We start from the raw sequence: 18,901 nt of genomic DNA, 5'->3' as shown, positions 1-18,901 counted from the left end.
AAGCCTATCATATTCAAACTGCAGAAGACCAAAGACAAAGAGAATATCTTGAAAGGAGTCAGAGGAAAATAGTACCTTACCCACAGAGGAACAAGAATTAACAATTACATTGGACTGCTCTTCAGAAGGCATATAAGCAAGAGAAGAGTGGAGTGGGATATCTCAAGTGATGATAGAAAAATATTACCACCTAGAATTCTGTATCCACTGAAATCAGCCTTCGAAACTGAAGCATTAAGACTTTCTCAGACAAACAAAAATTGAGGGGCTTCATTACTAGCAGACCTGCCCTGCAAGAGATGTGAACAGGAGTTCCTGAGGGAGAAGGGAAATTATACATTAGAAACTTGGATCTCAAAACAAGCTCAGAAGAAATAAATAGAGATGAAATTTTTTTTAAGTCAGAAGACAGCTGACAAAGTGAGAGAAATTTTCACAGCGTATACCACAGACAAAAGGGTAATATCCTTAATATATAAAGAACTCTTAAAAATTGAGAAACAAAGGACCAAAACCTCAATAGAAAAATGAGGGGGTGGGGAATGGACAGAGAAATCACCCCTCCTCCTAAGTGTCATTAAAAAGGTACTCAAACACACACAAATAGTTTAAAGTCACTCATGATTTAGAGAAATACAAATTAAACAACATTAAGATATCATTTCTCCTCTATCAGACTGGCAAAAATTTTAAAGCACGTTCTGTTGGTGAGGTTGTGGAGAAACACTTTTTTTTAAAAAATTTATTTATTTATTTTTGGCTGCGTTGGGTCTTCGTTGCTGCGCGCGGGATTTCTCTAGTTGTGGCGAGCTGGGGCTACTCTTCATTGCGGTGCGTGGGCTTCTCATTGCGGTGGCTTCTCTTTGTTGCAGAGTATGGGCTCTAGGCGTGCAGGCTTCAGTAGTTGTGGCACGCAGGCTCAGTAGTTGTGGCACGCAGGCTCAGTAGCTGTGGCTTGCAGGCTCTAGAGCGCAGGCTCAGTAGTTGTGGTGCACGGGCTTAGTTGCTCCGCGGCATGTGGGATCTTTCCGGACCAGGGCTCGAACCCATGTCCCCTGCATTGGCAGGCAGATTCTTAACCACTGCGCCACCAGGGAAGTCCTGGAGAAACACTCTTTAACAGTGCTAGTGGGAATGCACATTGGTGCAGTCCTTCTTGAGGGAAATTTGGCCACACCTGGCAACACTACAAATGCACTTACTTTTTTTTTTTTTTAATAAGAGGCTCTTTTCTTTTATTTTTTTTTTAATTAATTAATTAATTAATTTATGGCTGTGTTGGGCAAATGCACTTAATTTTGACCCAGCAGTCCCACTTCTGGGAATCTACCCTGAAGATATACATTTAACAATATAAAAATACATACTGCACATTATTATTTACTGCAACGTTGTTTATAAAAGCACAATAATTGGAAGCAATCTAACTGCCCATATATAGGAAAATGGCTGAAAATGTATGTGTATCCATACAGTGGTATATTATGCAGCCGTAAAAAAGAATAAGGAATCTTGAGGAACTGTTTTGGAATGGTTTCCAGATTATAATGTTAACTGAAAAAAAGCAAAGTGCAAAAGAGTATATATAATATACTACTTTTCATGTAAACAAGAGGGTACAAGAAAATACACATGTATCTGCTTGTTTATGCAAAAGAAATACAGAAAAGATAAACCAGGAACTGATTGGTTACCTACATGGAGTGGCTGGGGAAAGGATGGAAGGAAGTTAATAGGGATGAGGAGGGAGCAGTGCTTCTTGGAATGTGCCTTTTTGTGTAGCTTTAACTCTGAGGATCATAATAAAGTTTTACATACCCCCCAAAATAAGTTAATAATTAAAATCAAACAATGGAAGGGTACAATTAGTAACAAATGAACCTAACTGTATTACAGATGAACAGTGTAACTACTACTAGGTGTTGTGGGAGGAAAGAACTAACCTAAGTAACTTTGGAAAATAGTATTTTGGTTTTTTGTTTTTTAAATTTTATTTATCTTTGGCTGCGTTGGGTCTTTGTTACTGCTCACGGGCTTTCTCTAGTTGTGAACAGGGGCTACTCTTTAGTGTGGTGCCTGGGCTTCTCATTGCGGTGGCTTCTCTTGTTGCAGAGCACGGGCTCTAGGTGCTCGGGCTTCAATAGTTGCGACGCGCAGGCTCAGTAGTTATGATGCATGGGCTTAGTTGCTCCACGGCATGTGGGATCTTCCTGGACCAGGGCTTGAACCCGTGTACCCTGCATTGGCAGGTGGATTCTTAACCACTGCACCACCAGGGAAGTCCCTGGAAAATAGTATTTTGACTGCATATTGTAAGACTCAAGTCAAAAAGAACTGTACACAGAAATTATACTCCACTTAATATATCTGTTTTTCACAGGAGTATGTGTTAATAGTTCTGTAATTAGTTTCTGTGTACACTAAGATTGAACAAATAAGTAATTTTATTGTAGATAATGAGAGCCAGATTTATCACTATCAGAGAAAGCATTACAAATAAGGAGGACAAGCAGAGTGAACCTTGAGGTACTGGATTGGCATTTGAGTTATCAGTAGATAGATGGATGGATTGGCAGGCGGATGGATGGACAGATGTATGTGTAAGCATAGGTTAGTATGCATACATATGTGTCGTAGTGCTGTTCTCTGAGGGGGCCTAGGAGCAGTGACATCCCAGAAGCAGTGAGCACACCTAGCGCCCAGATCTTGATTTCTAAATAGCATTCTCCACTAAAAAGCACCAGGGCTCCTTGGAGGAAAAGTTGATACCAGGGTTTAGGCAGAGAAAATACAAGGTGAGCCTAGAATATCCTGTGAGAACAGAATGTAAGGAAGGGCTTGAAAAACGATGGGAGCATGTGGAAAGGCCTGCAAGAAGGTGTGCTGATGGCCACAGTGGAACAGCTGAGCAACAGAACAAATAATGAGAGTGTTGGGTTAAAACTCATGGAGTGAAATGAGTAAGCATGTGTCCACACGGGTCGAAATAAATAAAGGAGACAGGACAGTGCTTCCTTACAGAAGAATTGCAAGTAATTAGGAAGTGTACAGAGAATAAGAAGTACAAAAGCACCACGGGACAAACAACACAGTAATAATTGTTGCAGGCAGCATCCACAGATGGATGCTAAAATCAGTCAGTGAGTGTTTGAAGAGAAACAGGATATGAACATAATCTCAGAGTATCTCTCTGAAGATTTTTGTCAATTGTAAAGGGAGAGACAGTACCTTTACAGTGGAAAATCCAGCAGACCCCACATTACCAAGTGGTCATGGTTAACATTACCAATAAGAAAATTTATCAACATTATGATATGCTAAGGACACAGCATCACTTCCCTGATATTCTTGCCAAAAATGAATAACCTCAATCTGATCGTGAGGAGACGTCAGTCGAATGAACATCAAGATGTGTTCTACAAAATACTGACCATTACTTATCAAAAGTGGTCGGGTCATAGAAGACAAGGAAAGAATAAGACTGTCACGCACTGGAGGAAACTACTTTAAGTCTAAAAATTATTTCAAAATTAAACATTAAAAAAAATAGGGGGCTTCCCTGGTGGTGCAGTGGTTGAGAATCAGCCCACCAATGCAGGGGACACGGGTTCGAGCCCTGGTCTGGTAAGATCCCACATGCCACGGAGCAGCTGGGCCCATGAGCCACAACTACTGAGCCTGCGCGTCTGGAGCCTGTGCTCCGCAACAAGAGAGGCTGCAGTAGTGAGAGGCCCGCGCACCGCGATGGAGAGTGGCCCCTGCTTGCCACAACTAGAGAAAGCCCTTGCACAGAAACGAAGACCCAACACAGCCAAAAAATAAATAAATAATAATAAATACATTTAAAAGAGAGGAAATCTTAACTAAATCAGATACATTTCATTTAAAAATAAATAAATAAATAAATAAAATTTAAAAAAAATAGTCATAGGGATTTCCCTGGTGGCGCAGTGGTTAAGAATCTGCCTGCCAGTGCAGGGCACACAGGTTTGAGCCCTGGTCCGGGAAGATCCCACATGCCACGGAGCAACTAAGCCCGTGTGCCACAACTACTGAGCCTGCACTCTAGAGCCTGCAAGCCATAACTACTGAGCCCGCGTGCCACAACTACTGAAGCCCGCGTGCTTAGAGCCCGTGCTCCACAACAAAAGAAGCCACCACAATGAGAAGCCTCTGCACTGCAATGAAGAGTAGCCCCCTCTCACCGCAACTAGAGAAAGCCCGCACACAGCAATGAAGACCCAACATAGCCAAAAATTAATTAATTAATTTAAAAAATAGGCATAGATCATTTTCAGTAGTTTTTCACCTGCTTACCTGGATAAGCCTTGAACATGGAACATTGCCTGGAACAACTTTTTCCTGATATTAAGCTTTTGTATTGCATAAATACCCTTTGGATGGCTATTTCAGTGGAATCTAGTTATGATAGTTAGCACTTACCATGGAAAGTAACTTTAGTTACGCGTCGATAAGAAAGCCAAACAATGTACTCATTATGGGCAATAAAAATAATAGCACAAGAACTGATTTTTTTTTTTTTTTTTAGTTATGGAATTTTTGTTTTTCTTGTGATGAAAACTTCTAAGATCTAGTCTCAGCAACTTTTCAAATATGCAACACGGTATTATTAACTGTAGTTGACATGCTGCACGTTACTTCCACATGACTTATTTTATAACTGGAAATTTATACCTTTTGACTCTCTTCACCCATTTTCCCCACCCCCCCATCTCTAGCTTCTGGCAACCACCATTGTGTTCTCTGCGTTTGTGAGCTTGTTTGTTTTGTTTTGTTTTGTTTGTTTTAAATTCCACATATAAGTGAGATCATATGGTATTTGTCTTTCTCTGTCTGACTTACTTTACTTAGCATAATGCCCTCAAGGTCCATCTGTAGTGTTGTAAGTGGCAAGATTTCATTCTTCTTTGTGGTTAACTAATATCCCATTTTGTGTGTGTGTGTGTGTGTGTGTGTATCTGTACTCACATACATATACATACATACCACGTACATATTCTTTATCCATTCACCTATCGGTGGACACTTGGGTTGTTTCCATATCTTGGCTATTGTAAATAGTACTGCGATGAACACGAGGTGCATATATCTTTTTGAGTTAGTGTTTTCGTTTTCTTTGGATAAACACCCAGAAGTGGAATTGCTGCCTTAAATGGTAGCTCTATTTTTAAATTTTTGAGGAACCTCCATACTGTTTTTCATAGTGGCTGCACCATTTTGCATTTCCACCAACAATGCACAAAGGTTCCCTTTTCTCCACATTCTTGTCAACACTTGTTATCGCTTATCCTTTTTTTTTTTTTAATATGTATTTATTTACTAATTTGGTTGTGCTGGGTGTTAGTTGTGGCAGGCAGGCTCCTTAGTTGTGGCTCCAGGGCTACTTAGTTGTGGCATGCGAACTCTTAGTTATGGCATGCATGTGGGATCTAGTTCCCTGACCAGGGATCGAACCCGCACCCCCTGTCTTATCCGCTGCACCACCAGGGAAGTCCCGTTATTGCTTATCTTTTTGATAATAGCCATTGTGACAGGTGTGAGTTTATCTCATTGTGATTTTGATTTGCATTTCCCTGATAATTGGCGTTGTTCAGCATCTTTTTCATGTGTCTCTTGGCCATCTCTAGGTCTTTAGAACAGTGTATATTCAGGTCCTCTGCCCATTTTAAAATCCAGTTTTATTTGCTATTGAATTGTATGAGTTCTTCATATATTTTGTATATTAAACCCTTAACAGATACATGATTTGCAAATATGTTCTCCCATTCGGTAGGTTGCTTTTGTATTTGGTTGATGGTTTCCTTTGTTGTGCAGAGCTTTTTAGTTTGATGTAGTCCCACTTGTTTTTGTTTTTGTTGCCTTTAATCTTGGTGTCAAATGAAAAAAAAATCACCAAAACCAATGTCAAGGAACTTACTGCCTGTGGTTCCTTCAAGGAGTTTTATGATTTCAGGTCTTTTACATTCAAATCTTTAATCCATTTTGAATTGATTTTTGTGTATGGTGTGAGATAGTGGTCCAGTTTCATTCTTTTGCATGTGGCTGTTCAGTTTTCCCAGCACCATTTGTTGAAGAGTCTCTCCTTTCCCCATTGTATATTTTTGGCTCCTTTGTCATAAATTAACTGACCATGTATGTGTGGGTTTATTTTTACGTTCTCTGTTCTTTTCCATTGATCTGTATGTCTGTTTCTATGCCAATACCACACAAAACACAGTTTTGTAATACAATTTAAAATCAGGGAGCGTGATGCCTCTAACTTTATTCTTTCTCAGGATTGCTTTGGCTGTTTGGGTCATTTGTGGTTCCATGCTGATTTTAGAATTGTTTGTTCTGTTTCTGTGGAAAGCGCCATTGGAATTTGGATAGGGATTGCCACAGCAGCTCAGGGCCCAGGCTTTAACCCCACTGATCATAGCTCTCAAGTGGGATGGTGAGCCTGTTGTAACCTGTGCACCTGCCACAACCAGGCAGTTCTGAAAGCTGCTGTCCATTCTCAAAAAAGTGCTGTCCAGTAGGAAGAATGAGTCACCTGAACGTTTTAATCATCTAGTAGCTAAAGGGTAAAAAAAAAACAGGTAAAATTCATTTTTAATACTGTAATCATTTAACCAAATGTATGCAGTGTATTATTTCAATATGTAATCGATATAAACTTTACTAAAATATTCCACAGTATTTTGTTTCATACTGCGTTTGCAGTCTGGTGCATGTCTTACATTTCCAGCACATGTCAGTTCTCGGAGGCCGCATTTCAGGTCCTCAGTAGCCACTTGTAGCTGATGGCTGCCATATTGGATCGCGCAGCCCTGGAAGGCAAGATGCGAAAATTAGGATGCGCTCTTGGTCTTACATTCTGCTTCCTCTTTTCACAAATACATATTTGATAATTTACTCCTTTGCAAGTATAAATTAAATCTAAATTCAAACTTTTTTTCTTGTGGTAAAATACACTTAATATAAAATTTATCATCTTAACCTTCTTGAAGTGCACAGTTCAGTGGTATTAAATACATTCACGTTGTTGTACAGCCCTCACTGCCAACTATCCCCGTTTCTTCTTGTGAAACTGGAACTCGATACTCGTTAAACAGTACCTTTCCAATTCCCCCTCCCCCAGCCTCTGGCAGTCACCACTCTACTCTCTGTCTATGATTGTCACTGCTGTGAGCACCTCATGTAAGTGGGTACATACGTACTTGTCTTTTCGTGACTGGCTTGTTCCACGTCGCGTACTGTCCCCAGGGTTCTTCATCCATTAGAGCGGTTGTTTTAGCCTATTGCAGAATTTCCTTCCTTTTAAAGGCTGAGTAATACTCCATTGTACAGGGCTTCCCTGGTGGCGCAGTGGTTGAGAATCTGCCTCCCAGTGCAGGGGACACGGGTTCGAGCCCTGGTCTGGGAAGATCCCACATGCCGCGGAGCAACTGCGCCCGTGAGCCACGGCTACAGAGCCTGCGCGTCTGGAGCCTGTGCTCCGCAACAGGAGAGGCCGCGATAGTGAGAGGCCCACTCACCGCGATGAAGAGTGGCCCCCCACTCGCCGCAACTGGAGAAAGCCCTCGCACAGAAACGAAAACCCAACACAGCCAAAAATAAATAAATAAATTTATTTTTAAAAAAAATTCCATTGTACATATAGAGCACATTTTGCTTATCCATTCATCTGTCGATGGTCACTTGGGTTGCTTCCACATTTTAGCTATTATGAAATATGCTGCTGTGAACATGGCATACAAATAAATATCTCTTCAAGGCACTGCTTGCATTTCTTTCGGGTATATATCCGTAAGTGGAATTTGCTGGATCATATAGTAATGCTATTTAAAAATTTTTAAGGAGCCAGCGCTGTACTGTTCTCCACAGCAGCTGTACCCTTTTGCATTCTCACTAACAGTGCACAAGGGTTCCAGTTTCTCCACATCCTCTCCAGTGGCAGTTTTCTGTTTTTTTGATAGTGGCCATCCTAATGTATGTGAGGTGGTACCTCAGTTTTGCTTTTCATTTCCCTAATGATTAGTGATGTTGAGCATCTTTTCATGTGCTTTTTGGCCTTCATATATATTTGGAGAAATGTCTATTCAAGTCTTATGCCCATCATTTAGTTGGGTCATTTTGTTGTTGTTGAGTGATAGAATTTCTTTATATAACTGGATGTTAATGGCTTATTACATACCTATCTGCAAGTTTTCCCATTCTGTGGGTAGCTGCTTTACTCTGCTGATAGTGTCCTATGATGCACAACATTTTTTAATTTTCATGAAGTCTAGTTTGTCTAGTTTTTCTTTTGTTACCCGTGCCTTTGGCGTCACATCCAAGAAATGATTGCCAAATCTAATGTCATGATGTCATGAAGCTTTTGTCCTATGTTTTCTTCTGAGAGTTTCATTGTTTTAGGCCTTATTAGGTCCTTGACCCATTTTGAGTTAATTTTTGTATATGGTGTGAGGTAAGGGTCCAACTTACTCCTTTTGCACATGGATATCCAGTTGTCCCAGCACCATTTGTTGAAAAGACTGTTCTTTCCGCGTTGAGTGATCTGTTCCGTTGATCTGTATGACCGTCTTTATGTCAGTACCGCACTGTATTGATTGCTGTAGATTTGTGTGAGTCCTCCAGTTCTGGTCTTCTTTTTCAAGATTATTTTGGCTATTTGGGGTCCCTTGAGATTCCATATGAATTTCGGGATGGGTTTTTCTATTTCTGCAAAAAGACGTCATTGGGATTTTGATAGGGATTGCATTGAAGGATCTAAATTTTAATTTGGGAGTGAGAGTTGTTTGTAGCCTCCCAATGTGCATTTCGAGATTACTGCTTACGTTGCTTGTTAGAAACTGCTCACTTATGACAGTTGTATTTTTAGGACTAAGCCTGTGAAGGCCAGATTTTCTTAGACTTAATCATCTCTTCTCTGGTGGTGTATATCTGGACAACTCCTGAAGTCTCACCTTTTAATTTTCCTTTGGGGTTAGATAGCAGTGGTTTTGGGTTAGATACTATGTGCATCGCTACCTTGGAAGGCAAGACGGCTGTGCAGCGATTGGAGGAAGTGAGAGGTGCTGGACTGTTCATCGCGAGCAGCCCTGCCCTGCTTCTCTTGCTTAGAGGAGCCAATCTGAGCAGTCATCAGCACTCTTGGAGCCACTGAATCAAGCTCCTCTGAAATCTTTCCTGTTGGCATCAGGGTTAGAGCTCAGTAAACCGCTATGGCTTTCCTGGGCGCTCTTGGACTCACAATAGACTTTTCCCTTCCAGAATTTGGTGTTCACCTGGCAGAGCTGACCGTAGATCCCCAGGGGGCATTGGCGATCCGTCAGGTAAGTTGAGACTGATTGGCCCAGTTTATAAGTAATTTCCCTTTACTTGGTGGTGAAACTTTCTTATGGGAAAGTGAAAGAATAAGGCCACTTTATAAATAACTGAGAATTTTGTACCAGATGTAGATAGACTTCAGATGAATATATCGGGCCGTGTGTATGGTTTGTTTGTGTGAAGAGAGCCCTTTTCTTGCTGCGCTCCTTGGCTTACTCTTTTCACAGCTGGCATCAGTCATCTTGAAACAGTACGTGGAGACTCACTGGTGTGCCCAGTCGGAGAGGTTCAGGCCTCCTGAGACCACAGAAAGGGTGAGGAGAGGTACTCGACTTGTCTGCCTGTGGAGATGTGCGGGCCGTTCTCTGACCACAAGGAGCTATCAGAAGGCCGTGGAGTGACTGGAAGCTGGCACTGTGGGAGCCATGTTACAGATGAGAGAGCTCGAGTGCCAGGCGGACCTGGGTGCAGGCGCCAGTTTGCCTTTTACTAGCTATGAAATACTCAAAAAATATTTTAACTTCTAAGCTTCAATTTCCTAAATATCTAAAATTCCCCCTTTAAAGAGTTGTTTGAGGGTTACATGAAATAATGTTTCTGCTTAGTCCAGTGCTGTGCAACCACACTGGGCCCCCAGGAAATTCCGAGGTATAAGGTCTAGAGCAGCACCGTCCATTGGAGCTTCCTGCCGTTGTGGAAACGTTCTGTGTCTGTGCTGTCCAGGACAGCTGCTGGTCACGTGTGGGTGCTGAGCACTTAAAACGTGGCTAGGGCAACTGATGAGCTGAATTGTTAACTTCATTTAATTTTAATTAATGTACATTGAAATGGCCGCATGTAGCTGGTGGCTACCATCATGGACAGCATAAGTTTAGAGACCACAGTTAAACTCTCTGGATGAATTACTTGTCCAGTTGGTGCATTGGAGTTTTCCATAGACACGCAGTGTCTTGTACGCGTTGCTTTTCCAGCACGTGAACTGGATAGGACTCTGCCGCTCACTTACAGCCTGGTCTAAGGGCAGGTGGGCTTTTCTCCTCTCCAGGCAAAAACTGTCATCCGGGAGCTATTGCCCAGTGGCTTGAGAGAGTCGATAAGCAAGGTGCGCTCCAGCGTGGCCTATGCAGTGTCGGCCATCGCTCACTGGGACTGGCCCGAAGCCTGGCCCCAGCTCTTCAACCTGCTCATGGGGATGCTGGTGAGCGGAGACTTAAACGCAGTCCACGGCGCCATGCGAGTGCTTACAGGTATTGGAAACCACCCCCTGCTTTTGCTCCTCGGACCCCACGCATCGCCCTCCCTGCTGCGCCTCCTCCCGACTCCCACCTCCCACCTCCATGGCTGTCCTCCCGAATCAGTGACCCTTCCCAGGGGACGAAGTTGGTGTTGTGCTTCTGCCGCTGCCAGCCCTTCCCACTCAGGAAAGAGTCAAGTGTGGCGGTTAAGCACGCAGACTTCAGTTCACAGTCTGGCTTAACCTTGACCCAACCTACTTCGTCTCTTGAGCTTTGTGTTTCCTTGTGTGTAAAATTCAGGTAATGATGGTATCCACCTCAAAGGAACATTTGGTGGTATAGTGAGCTAGTCTATGTAAAGTGACCTGTGGTAGCACACAGTGGATTTTAGCCATTATGATTATCATCATTACTATATATTATTTTTCTACTTGGTTCAACCAAGGCAAAGTTAAGAATAGTCAAGTTGAATTTTTATGGAGGTATAAGAAAGAAGATAAAAACAGTCCCACTCTACAATCCTGATCTTCGTTTGGCCAGCTTAGAAAAATATGTAGTCTTTGGTGTCTTTTCTTTCTTTCTGTTCTGAGAGGTTGAGAGAAATACTTGGACTTTGAGTCCAAGGAGACTTAGTGAACAGCTCTCCTAAGCTTGGCTGACCTATCAGCCCCTCACAGGACCTGTCCTTAAGTACCCCCAGGTGTGGCCTGAGTCTCCCAGTCTCTTGCAAATTCTGCCCTGCTTCCTGTCCCCCATGTGGGGTCACTGCTCTCCTTTGCTTTCAGGGAATCCTTATGTGGACCTTAGCCACTGGGTACTGATCTGTTAGAAACCACATTGCTTTCTGTTTATATAAGTTTGCGAAAGTCTCACCCCTGTCTTACCTCCTTCTCCGTGATCTGCTAGCTTACCTGAAAGGTATTCTTACATAGTTAGGAATGCCGCTTCAGCCTTTTCTGAGTGTCAGTCAGTTTACTAAACTGATTTGGGCATTTGGGCCCAATTTTACTAGTCCATCTAATATTGATAGTAGATAATACCAGTTCTATGTCCAAAAGCAAATCACCCCTCTCCTTTTGTTTCAGACCCCCTCTTCCCGTGCCCCAGCTGCCTTTTTGCACCACCTAGTGTATTTTTATTGATTACATGTGACAGGTGCTCAGGGCATAGAGCTGACCTACTGAAAAGGTCAAATGCTCCTTGCTCAGACGTTCCCTGCCCTGCTTATCGCCCTTGCTTCTCTTGTACGGCATGTTATTCAGGTGACTTCTCCTACCCCTCTCCGTGGAATGAGCCTTCTAGGATTCTTTATTTACAAGCTCATGATGCCAAAATATCAATTAACAGACCTGTTTTCTACTAAGGAAAGGAAGCCTATTCCCTTCCTGTCTTCCAACACAAAGTTCAGCTTCTTCTTTAAAAACCTGGAGAAAAAAATAGTTGTACATTTGTATATACAGTTGGCTTGCTCAAGAGCCCTTGTTGTGCTTGACTAAGGAAATCATTGTTCCGTGAGAAGACTTTTCTGTCAGCCACAGGGAAAGAGCTGGGGAAGTGTGTGTTCTCCTGCACGTGGGTCGCTGCCAACCTCCACTCCCAAATAGCTGCTCCACGCGCCTTCACGCGAGGCTGGGCCGCACTCCGGCAGCTGCGGCTCAGGTGTGCGTGCAGGGGGCAGGGTACTGGTGTGTGGGCAGGAGCCCAGCAGGAGAATGGGTCTGATTCTCGTCAGGGCTGTTTAAGGTACTGTCCCAGTCTCTCTAATTTAATAAGGCTTCCCATTAAACTTAGCTGTCTATAAACGACAGCTAAGGCTAATGGTGTGAAGGAAATGCAAACACAGCCGCCAGGAGTTGAAATGAGTGATGCATGAGCCTCAGCTTTCTCTTTGCTCTCAAGGAACTTTGGAGACTGATGTCGCTGGCATCCCATGCTTTTTCTGACCTGATGAGTGACTCCAGAAAACTTATTTTGGACTTAAGCTTGTAAAGTGTTGATAAATTGAGTCTATCAAGAACGATCATGAGAGTAGTGAACGTGGTTGGTTAAGCAGCAGATAAATGAGAGGACACTGGGACTCGAGGGCTTGTATTCCACGCTCAGCGACACAATCCAGAGCCCTGCTTGCGGTCTCGGTGCCTTGTGAGGTTTTGGGAGTGAAGGGGGAGCTAGGACCCACATTTGCCTCACCTTCCTCGAGTCTCTTTCCGCGGCCAGGGTGCTCTTTGCCGCCTTCACGGGGTATAAACCCCCTTCTCTTCCTCTGAACAGTGGCCTGACCTCTAGGTCAGTAGGCATCGTGCCCATCTGCAGGGTGGAGCTCAAGCCAGGTAAGTCTGCACAGACTTTACTGTGTGCGTCAGAACAGCTTCTTGGGCAGGGTATTGAAAGTGGAACAAAGGTGAGACGCCTCCAAGTGCACCTGGATGGTGACAGCGGGCACAAACTAGATTAATTCCGAATTTTCCTAAGGCAACCTCACAAGGATTTTTACACAGTTCCGTTACAGGTTTTCTTTCTTACTCTCGTGTATTCTCCTTTATCTCTGCGTTCTCTTTCCCTTCTAACCAATGATTGGCACTACTTCCGAACGCCAGGGTAAGTCTCCCAGCCAGCGTCTTTCCCTGTGTGCCGCCTAGAAGCAGTTCAACAATTGTCACACGGAATGTCTTTGTAAAGCGGGGCTTTCTTCTCTGTAGAGTTCACTCGAGAAGTCACAGACACCCAGATGCCGCTGGTTGCTCCTGTCATTCTCCCAGAGATGTACAAGATCTTCACCATGGCCGAGGTACGAGTCTCAGCTGCGCTGTCCAGCAGGCAGAGCTGCTCGGGCTCTGGCCAGCCGCCCCCGCTCAGGGGGAGCCCGTTGTGTTGGCTGCCGATCCCCAAACCTGAAGACAGGAACTGACAAAGCCTGAGCTGGGATGATACTCAGGCCTTCACTTACAACTACGAGGACAAGCCTGTGATGAGAGAGTGAAGTAGCTGCAGTCTCTCCTCACATCTCACCCCTGCTGCCTGGGTGCTGCCTTGGCCTCTCCCTAGGCAGCCCACCCGAGCTGGCCCACCTCAGCCGAGTACTTGGAAACAAGTCTACCCCTGCACTGCACCCGATAAGCCCTTACTTTACTCTGTATGCGTTTGGTTAAGCTCCCTACTCCTCTCCGTCCCCAGCCAAGGGCTGTGTTTTGAAAGAAATACGTTGACCGTGTTGGGGTTTCAAGCCGTACCCAGCTTCGTATTTTTGTCAAATTAACCCACAGAGGCCTATATATAAGGCTGATTCTAAGAAGTTCTGACATCGTGCTGCCTTTCATTCTCTGGATTACAGAAGAAGTCTGTCTCCTGGACATGAGTGATTGACATTTCCTGTCTCTCTTGGGGATCCAGTCCCATGTCAGGACTGAGTAGTCACAGTTTAGTCACACACACACGCGCGCACACACGCACGCACACCCACCAGTCTCATGGCTATGCTGTAACTTGTTTCCAGGTGTATGGTATCCGAACCCGTTCCCGAGCCGTGGAGATTTTTACCACTTGTGCCCATATGATCTGTAACATGGAGGAACTGGAGAAGGTGAGTGAGCCTTTAGGTTGGTGACAGACGGCCTGCCTAGAGGTCTTCAGCACAGCAGCGCCGGGACGGACACTTGCCGTGTTGTGGATGCAGTGAATGTTCTGGTTAAATTCCTCGTTTGCATGTAGCTTAGTTTCCTTTCGTCTGAGCCTTATTTTTTCTAACACCCCCTCCTGCATCCTTTTCACGCTAGTCATCACCCAGAACTTCACTGCTCTTTTATCTGTCTCCCATGTGGAACCAGCTAGCTGAAAAATACCAGTCCCTGGGATTGAGAAGCTGGCCTTATGTAGTAGCTTTGCAGAAGCTCCTGGTGAGGGGCTGCCGGTGTTGGATACGGACACAGCAGGCCTTGGGGACACCCCCAGTGACCTTGGGGACACGACCTTCTGACTGAGGCCCGAGCCTGAAGGGGTCTGGAAACAGCGTGGGTCTCGGTGTTTGGTGCATGCACTGAGCCGTGATTCGGGCTGCGTCCAGTACTGACTTTGGTTTCTGCCGCCAGGGTGCGGCCAAAGTCCTGATCTTCCCTGTGGTGCAGCAGTTCACAGAGGCCTTCGTCCAGGCCCTCCAGATACCAGACGGCCCCACGTCTGACAGTGGGTTTAAGATGGAAGTCCTGAAGGTAAACATTTACTGCGGTGGAGATGCTGGGGGTTTGAAGAGTGGTCTGAAATCAGTGATTTTTCTCCCATATCACTTGTAACTCTTGGGGTTTTTTCTGTTTAACTTCTCAGGCAGTGACAGCCCTGGTGAAAAACTTCCCAAAGCACATGGTGTCCTCCATGCAGCAAATTCTGCCTATTGTTTGGAACACCCTAACTGAAAGTGCAGCTTTATATCCTTTCCAGAAGGTTGAAGGGACCTGCCACCCCCATAGTTGGGAATCTAGCTTTGGGTCTTAATGTTCATGTGGTTCCACTTTCTTAAGATGTCTACTCCTAGTGTTGGAGTGTACAGCATTCCCTTGTAGAGTATGTCTAAAGCAGACTCCAGATTCTGTTTCTTTACTCTTGATTGTACTTATGTGAGGACGGAAGTAAATTACACAGAGGAAGTAGAAGATCCTGTGGACTCTGATGGTATGTGGTGTGTCTGATCTCAACAGGTGTACCACTTAGTGGGAAAGGGAGCCAGGAAAAGACAGAACAGAGGCAGGAGGAGCTTAGAGGCTTCACGCTATTAAGAGAGTGCTCTCACCGAGTTTCCTCCAAGTGTATTAGCTGCGGGGAGATGAGAGTTGAAAGTCGTTGATCTGTTCCTCATGGGCATTGGTGTGAGTCTCATGAAATTGTAGAGTTTCTGAGTGGAAAATGTGTTCAGTGTTTCTGATTCTTTTTTTTTTTTGGAGTGGGGGGGTGCCTCACTGCATGGCTTTTGGGATCTTAGTTCCCCGACCAGGGATTGAACCCACACCCTCGGCCGTGAAAGCGCTGAGTCCTAATCACTGGACCGCCAGGGAATTCCCTGATTCTTTTACTTGAAAAACCAAAGAGTACTTAATAGCCTCAAGTTCCTTTCTTTGACTCCTCAGCCCCTTCTTCCATTCCCTGGAGAATAATAATTAGCAAGTGCTTTAACTATTCATTAACTTACAGAGATGATGTAGTTCCTTTCCAGCATCTGTGCTTTCCTTTTGCTTTCTTGTTATTAAAAGCTTCTCTTGTGTGTTTCCTGTAGGCGAAGTCCTGGGCTTTGAAAATCTCGTGTTTAGCATTTTTGAATTTGTCCATGCTCTCCTGGAAAATAGCAAATTCAAAAGCACTGTCAAGAAGGCCTTGCCTGAGTTGATTTACTATCTCATCCTGTACATGCAGATCACCGAGGAGCAGGTAACAACGTGTGGGAGACAGTGACCAGCTTGCATTCAGAGAGTGCAGCCTGCATGTGGGGTCTCAGTCAGGCGACCAACTGATTTTGAAAAATAGACACCTGAAAAGTAACTTCATGGGAAGTTCTAGAAAGCTTTGATGTCATTATATTGCCGAATCCCTGGGTGTTGGGGTTTTATCAACTCCTGTACTAGGTAATTGGGCTTTCAGAGTACTAATACTTTTACATCTACAGGACCGCCAACCAAAGGCCCAGATATCCAGAAGAGCCTACCTTTCTCTATAAATAGTGAGATATAATAGAGTGCAGATCATTAGCCTGGTTGGTGAATCATTAGACCAGAAAAGAGCATTAAAAAATATGATAATGCCTGTCTCGTATGAACAACACAAGAATGGACATGATTTTCCATTGAATACCCATCAGACCTACTAGACTCAGCAAATTGACGTACCTGGGGGTAACAGCCAGCTACAGTAGGAGGGGCCAGCAGTCAGCCACCTACTGCAGCGGCCTTTGCTGCTCAGCTTATTAAAGGGTTCGCTTCTCTGCATCAAAAAGAATAGCATTCTGTTCAAGACAAAAACAAAAGGCTGAACCATTCCAGTGTGTGGATGAAAAGAGGGAACATATGGACCAGATGGGAGCCTCAGAGAGACCTAACTTCATCATCCTTTCAGATCAAAGTGTGGACAGCCAACCCCCAGCAGTTTGTGGAAGATGAAGATGATGATACTTTCTCCTATACTGTTAGGATCGCAGCCCAAGACTTGTTGCTGGTAAGAGGGCCCCCTTGATACTTCAGCCAAATGATCCTGAGCTATTCCTCTTCTTTCTAGATCTCTAACCCAAGCTGAGCAGTATTGTTGGGTGACTTTGTCTTAGACTTTTGGGGGATAAGAAGAACATCTCGAATGAAGTCTGAGACTCAGGAGTTCCAAAGTCATTGCTCCCAGTTCTGATTTACGTGTAAATATTAGGTGTAAAAATTGTGCAGAGGATAGTGTTCTAATGAGTAAGGGCGGTTGAATCAGGAACTTTTCAGTTTAATTCACTCTTCAGCAAGAATCTGTAGCACAAACTAGAGGTTGGCAAATTAAAAAAACTTCGATTGCTGAGAGGTTGAACACCCAGATGGCTGCTCATGTTTCTTTGGCTCTGACTGGAGCACAGGACTGTCTCCAGGCTGAGGGTCTGTGAAGAAGCTGCCACCTGCCGCCTGTCAGGTGCGAGGCTTGTTCTCGTTGTTTCCTTGTTGGTGAGCACTCCTTGTTATCCTGCGGTGTTTCTAAGGCACCTAGGAAAGACCGCACCAAGTTTCAGCTAGTAGGTTAGCCTTGTATTCCCACAGTCAGGCTCCCAGAGAATAAATATCTGGTCCCCTGCCGTCCAAAGCTGAATCTCTCATTGACCCCTTAGGCTCTGCTGAATGTAGCCAAAGGGAGCTGTCCATTTTGTGAGCTTCACAGTGCTCGGGCACTGCGGAAATATGGATACTACTTTAACGTAGAGACCTTAATGCAATTAGGGGCTGTGTTCTGAATGTACCTAATTGGGCTTAGCCATGTGTATGTGAAGGAGTTGGAACCATTCAGTGTGCAACGAAACTTGCAGTTTAATTTGCACAGAAACATTTGTTAGCGCCTCTCCTCCCACCAGGCTGTGGCCACTGATTTCCAGAATGAGAGCGCAGCAGCCCTGGCCGCCGCAGCAACTCGGCATTTACAGGAAGCTGAGCACACCAAGAATGGCGGCACCGGACATTGGTGAGAGTGGGCGGCGGGCGTCCCACTGAGGGACGTGCTCTGGGCGTCAGGTCGGAGGCAGGCGCGTCCTTGCTTTGCATTATCGGTTTTAAAGCAGTTCTTCCCATCCTTAAAACAGTTGGCTAAGATGCTTTTATTTTACCCCGTTTTAAAAAGGTTTGAAAGGAAGGACTTTTGCTTTGTTTTTAATTAGAAAAACCTGTTATTATTAAATTACAGTGTTTTCAGTTATAGGTTTAGATCGGAAGAGCAGCTCAGTGCACTTTGGGGTCAGGCTGTGCTGACATGCCCTTTCCTGAATTGGCTCCCCTCAAGCGTCTGTCTCCTTGGCCGTGGGTCTGTGTGACCAGGCTGTGGTGTCCCTTGGGCAGGTGGAAGGTCCATGAGGCATGCATGTTGGCCCTCGGCTCGGTGAAGTCCATCGTCACCGACAGCGTGAAGAACGGCAGGATCCCCTTCGACATGCATGGCTTCCTGACCAACGTTGTCCTTGCAGACCTCAACCTCTCAGGTAGGTTTCAGCACCACGCTTAGGCCCACCATCAGCTCAGTTCTGTCGTTCACTTAGGCAGGTAAACCTCGGGGTGAACATTCTTCTTCCACCCTAGAGCTTGAGCTCGTCTGCACCTCTAAACTGCCCAGAGACCGTGACTCAAGCTTCACCAACTGAGAGGCTAGGATTGCCTTGTTCATGGTTCTTCCGTGCTGTTCTCTCACACTGTTGTCCCAGTCAGCGCTCAAGTCCCGGATGTTTCCTGGAGTCTGAACAGAGTGCCGATTTGGCTGCTCTGCCTTGAGAACTCTGGTGCAAACCCTGTCATTGCAGAGTCCCCACGCCCTCAGGCAGCCTGTGTGTGGTTCATCCTTTCTGTGTGCTTCTTGTCCGTTTTCTCAGGCTCTTCTGTCTACATGATTAAAGTGTCCGTTCTCATGTCCACGTTCGCTACTAGCCTTAAGAAGTAGCCTCGACTACGTGGGCCTGATTTCTCAGCACCGCAGGGCAGCGGCTGAGAGGTGGCGTTGTCTCTGTGTGACGATCTCCGTGCCTTGTTCTCACCCTCAGAGCCCCCAGTGCTGTCTCTGCTTCCTCCCTGAGTACTTAAGTCGTGGGACCCCTGCGTCGTCGATGCCGTGTCAGTCCACTCACTGCTTCC

The 18,901-nt window shown here is 44.9% G+C and overlaps 1 protein-coding gene across 5 annotated transcripts in view; it reads left to right on the top strand.

Annotated features, from left to right (window-relative positions):
• IPO9 (importin 9) overlaps positions 1-18,901 on the top strand; it is a 46,941-nt gene that overhangs the window by 8,179 nt on the left and 19,861 nt on the right. For 3 of the 5 annotated variants that reach the window (XM_082463068.1, XM_082463064.1, XM_082463066.1), the window contains 12 exons: positions 9,277-9,338; positions 9,561-9,647; positions 10,379-10,580; positions 13,268-13,356; positions 14,062-14,148; positions 14,654-14,773; positions 14,886-14,986; positions 15,172-15,230; positions 15,829-15,980; positions 16,662-16,760; positions 17,641-17,747; positions 18,119-18,258. In XM_082463068.1, coding sequence (XP_082319194.1) covers positions 9,277-9,338; positions 9,561-9,647; positions 10,379-10,580; positions 13,268-13,356; positions 14,062-14,148; positions 14,654-14,773; positions 14,886-14,986; positions 15,172-15,230; positions 15,829-15,980; positions 16,662-16,760; positions 17,641-17,747; positions 18,119-18,258 — 1,305 coding nt within the window. The remainder of the gene's footprint in view (positions 1-9,276; positions 9,339-9,560; positions 9,648-10,378; positions 10,581-13,267; positions 13,357-14,061; positions 14,149-14,653; positions 14,774-14,885; positions 14,987-15,171; positions 15,231-15,828; positions 15,981-16,661; positions 16,761-17,640; positions 17,748-18,118; positions 18,259-18,901) is intronic. The other 2 variants (XM_082463065.1, XM_082463067.1) reach the window with 1 other exon arrangement.

The sequence above is a fragment of the Balaenoptera physalus genome, assembly GCF_965194825.1.
Source record: "Balaenoptera physalus genome assembly, chromosome: 1".
Classification (NCBI taxonomy): Eukaryota; Metazoa; Chordata; class Mammalia; order Artiodactyla; family Balaenopteridae; genus Balaenoptera; species Balaenoptera physalus.
Note: the sequence above shows the minus strand (reverse complement) of the source record. Positions and strands in the feature narration are given on the sequence as shown.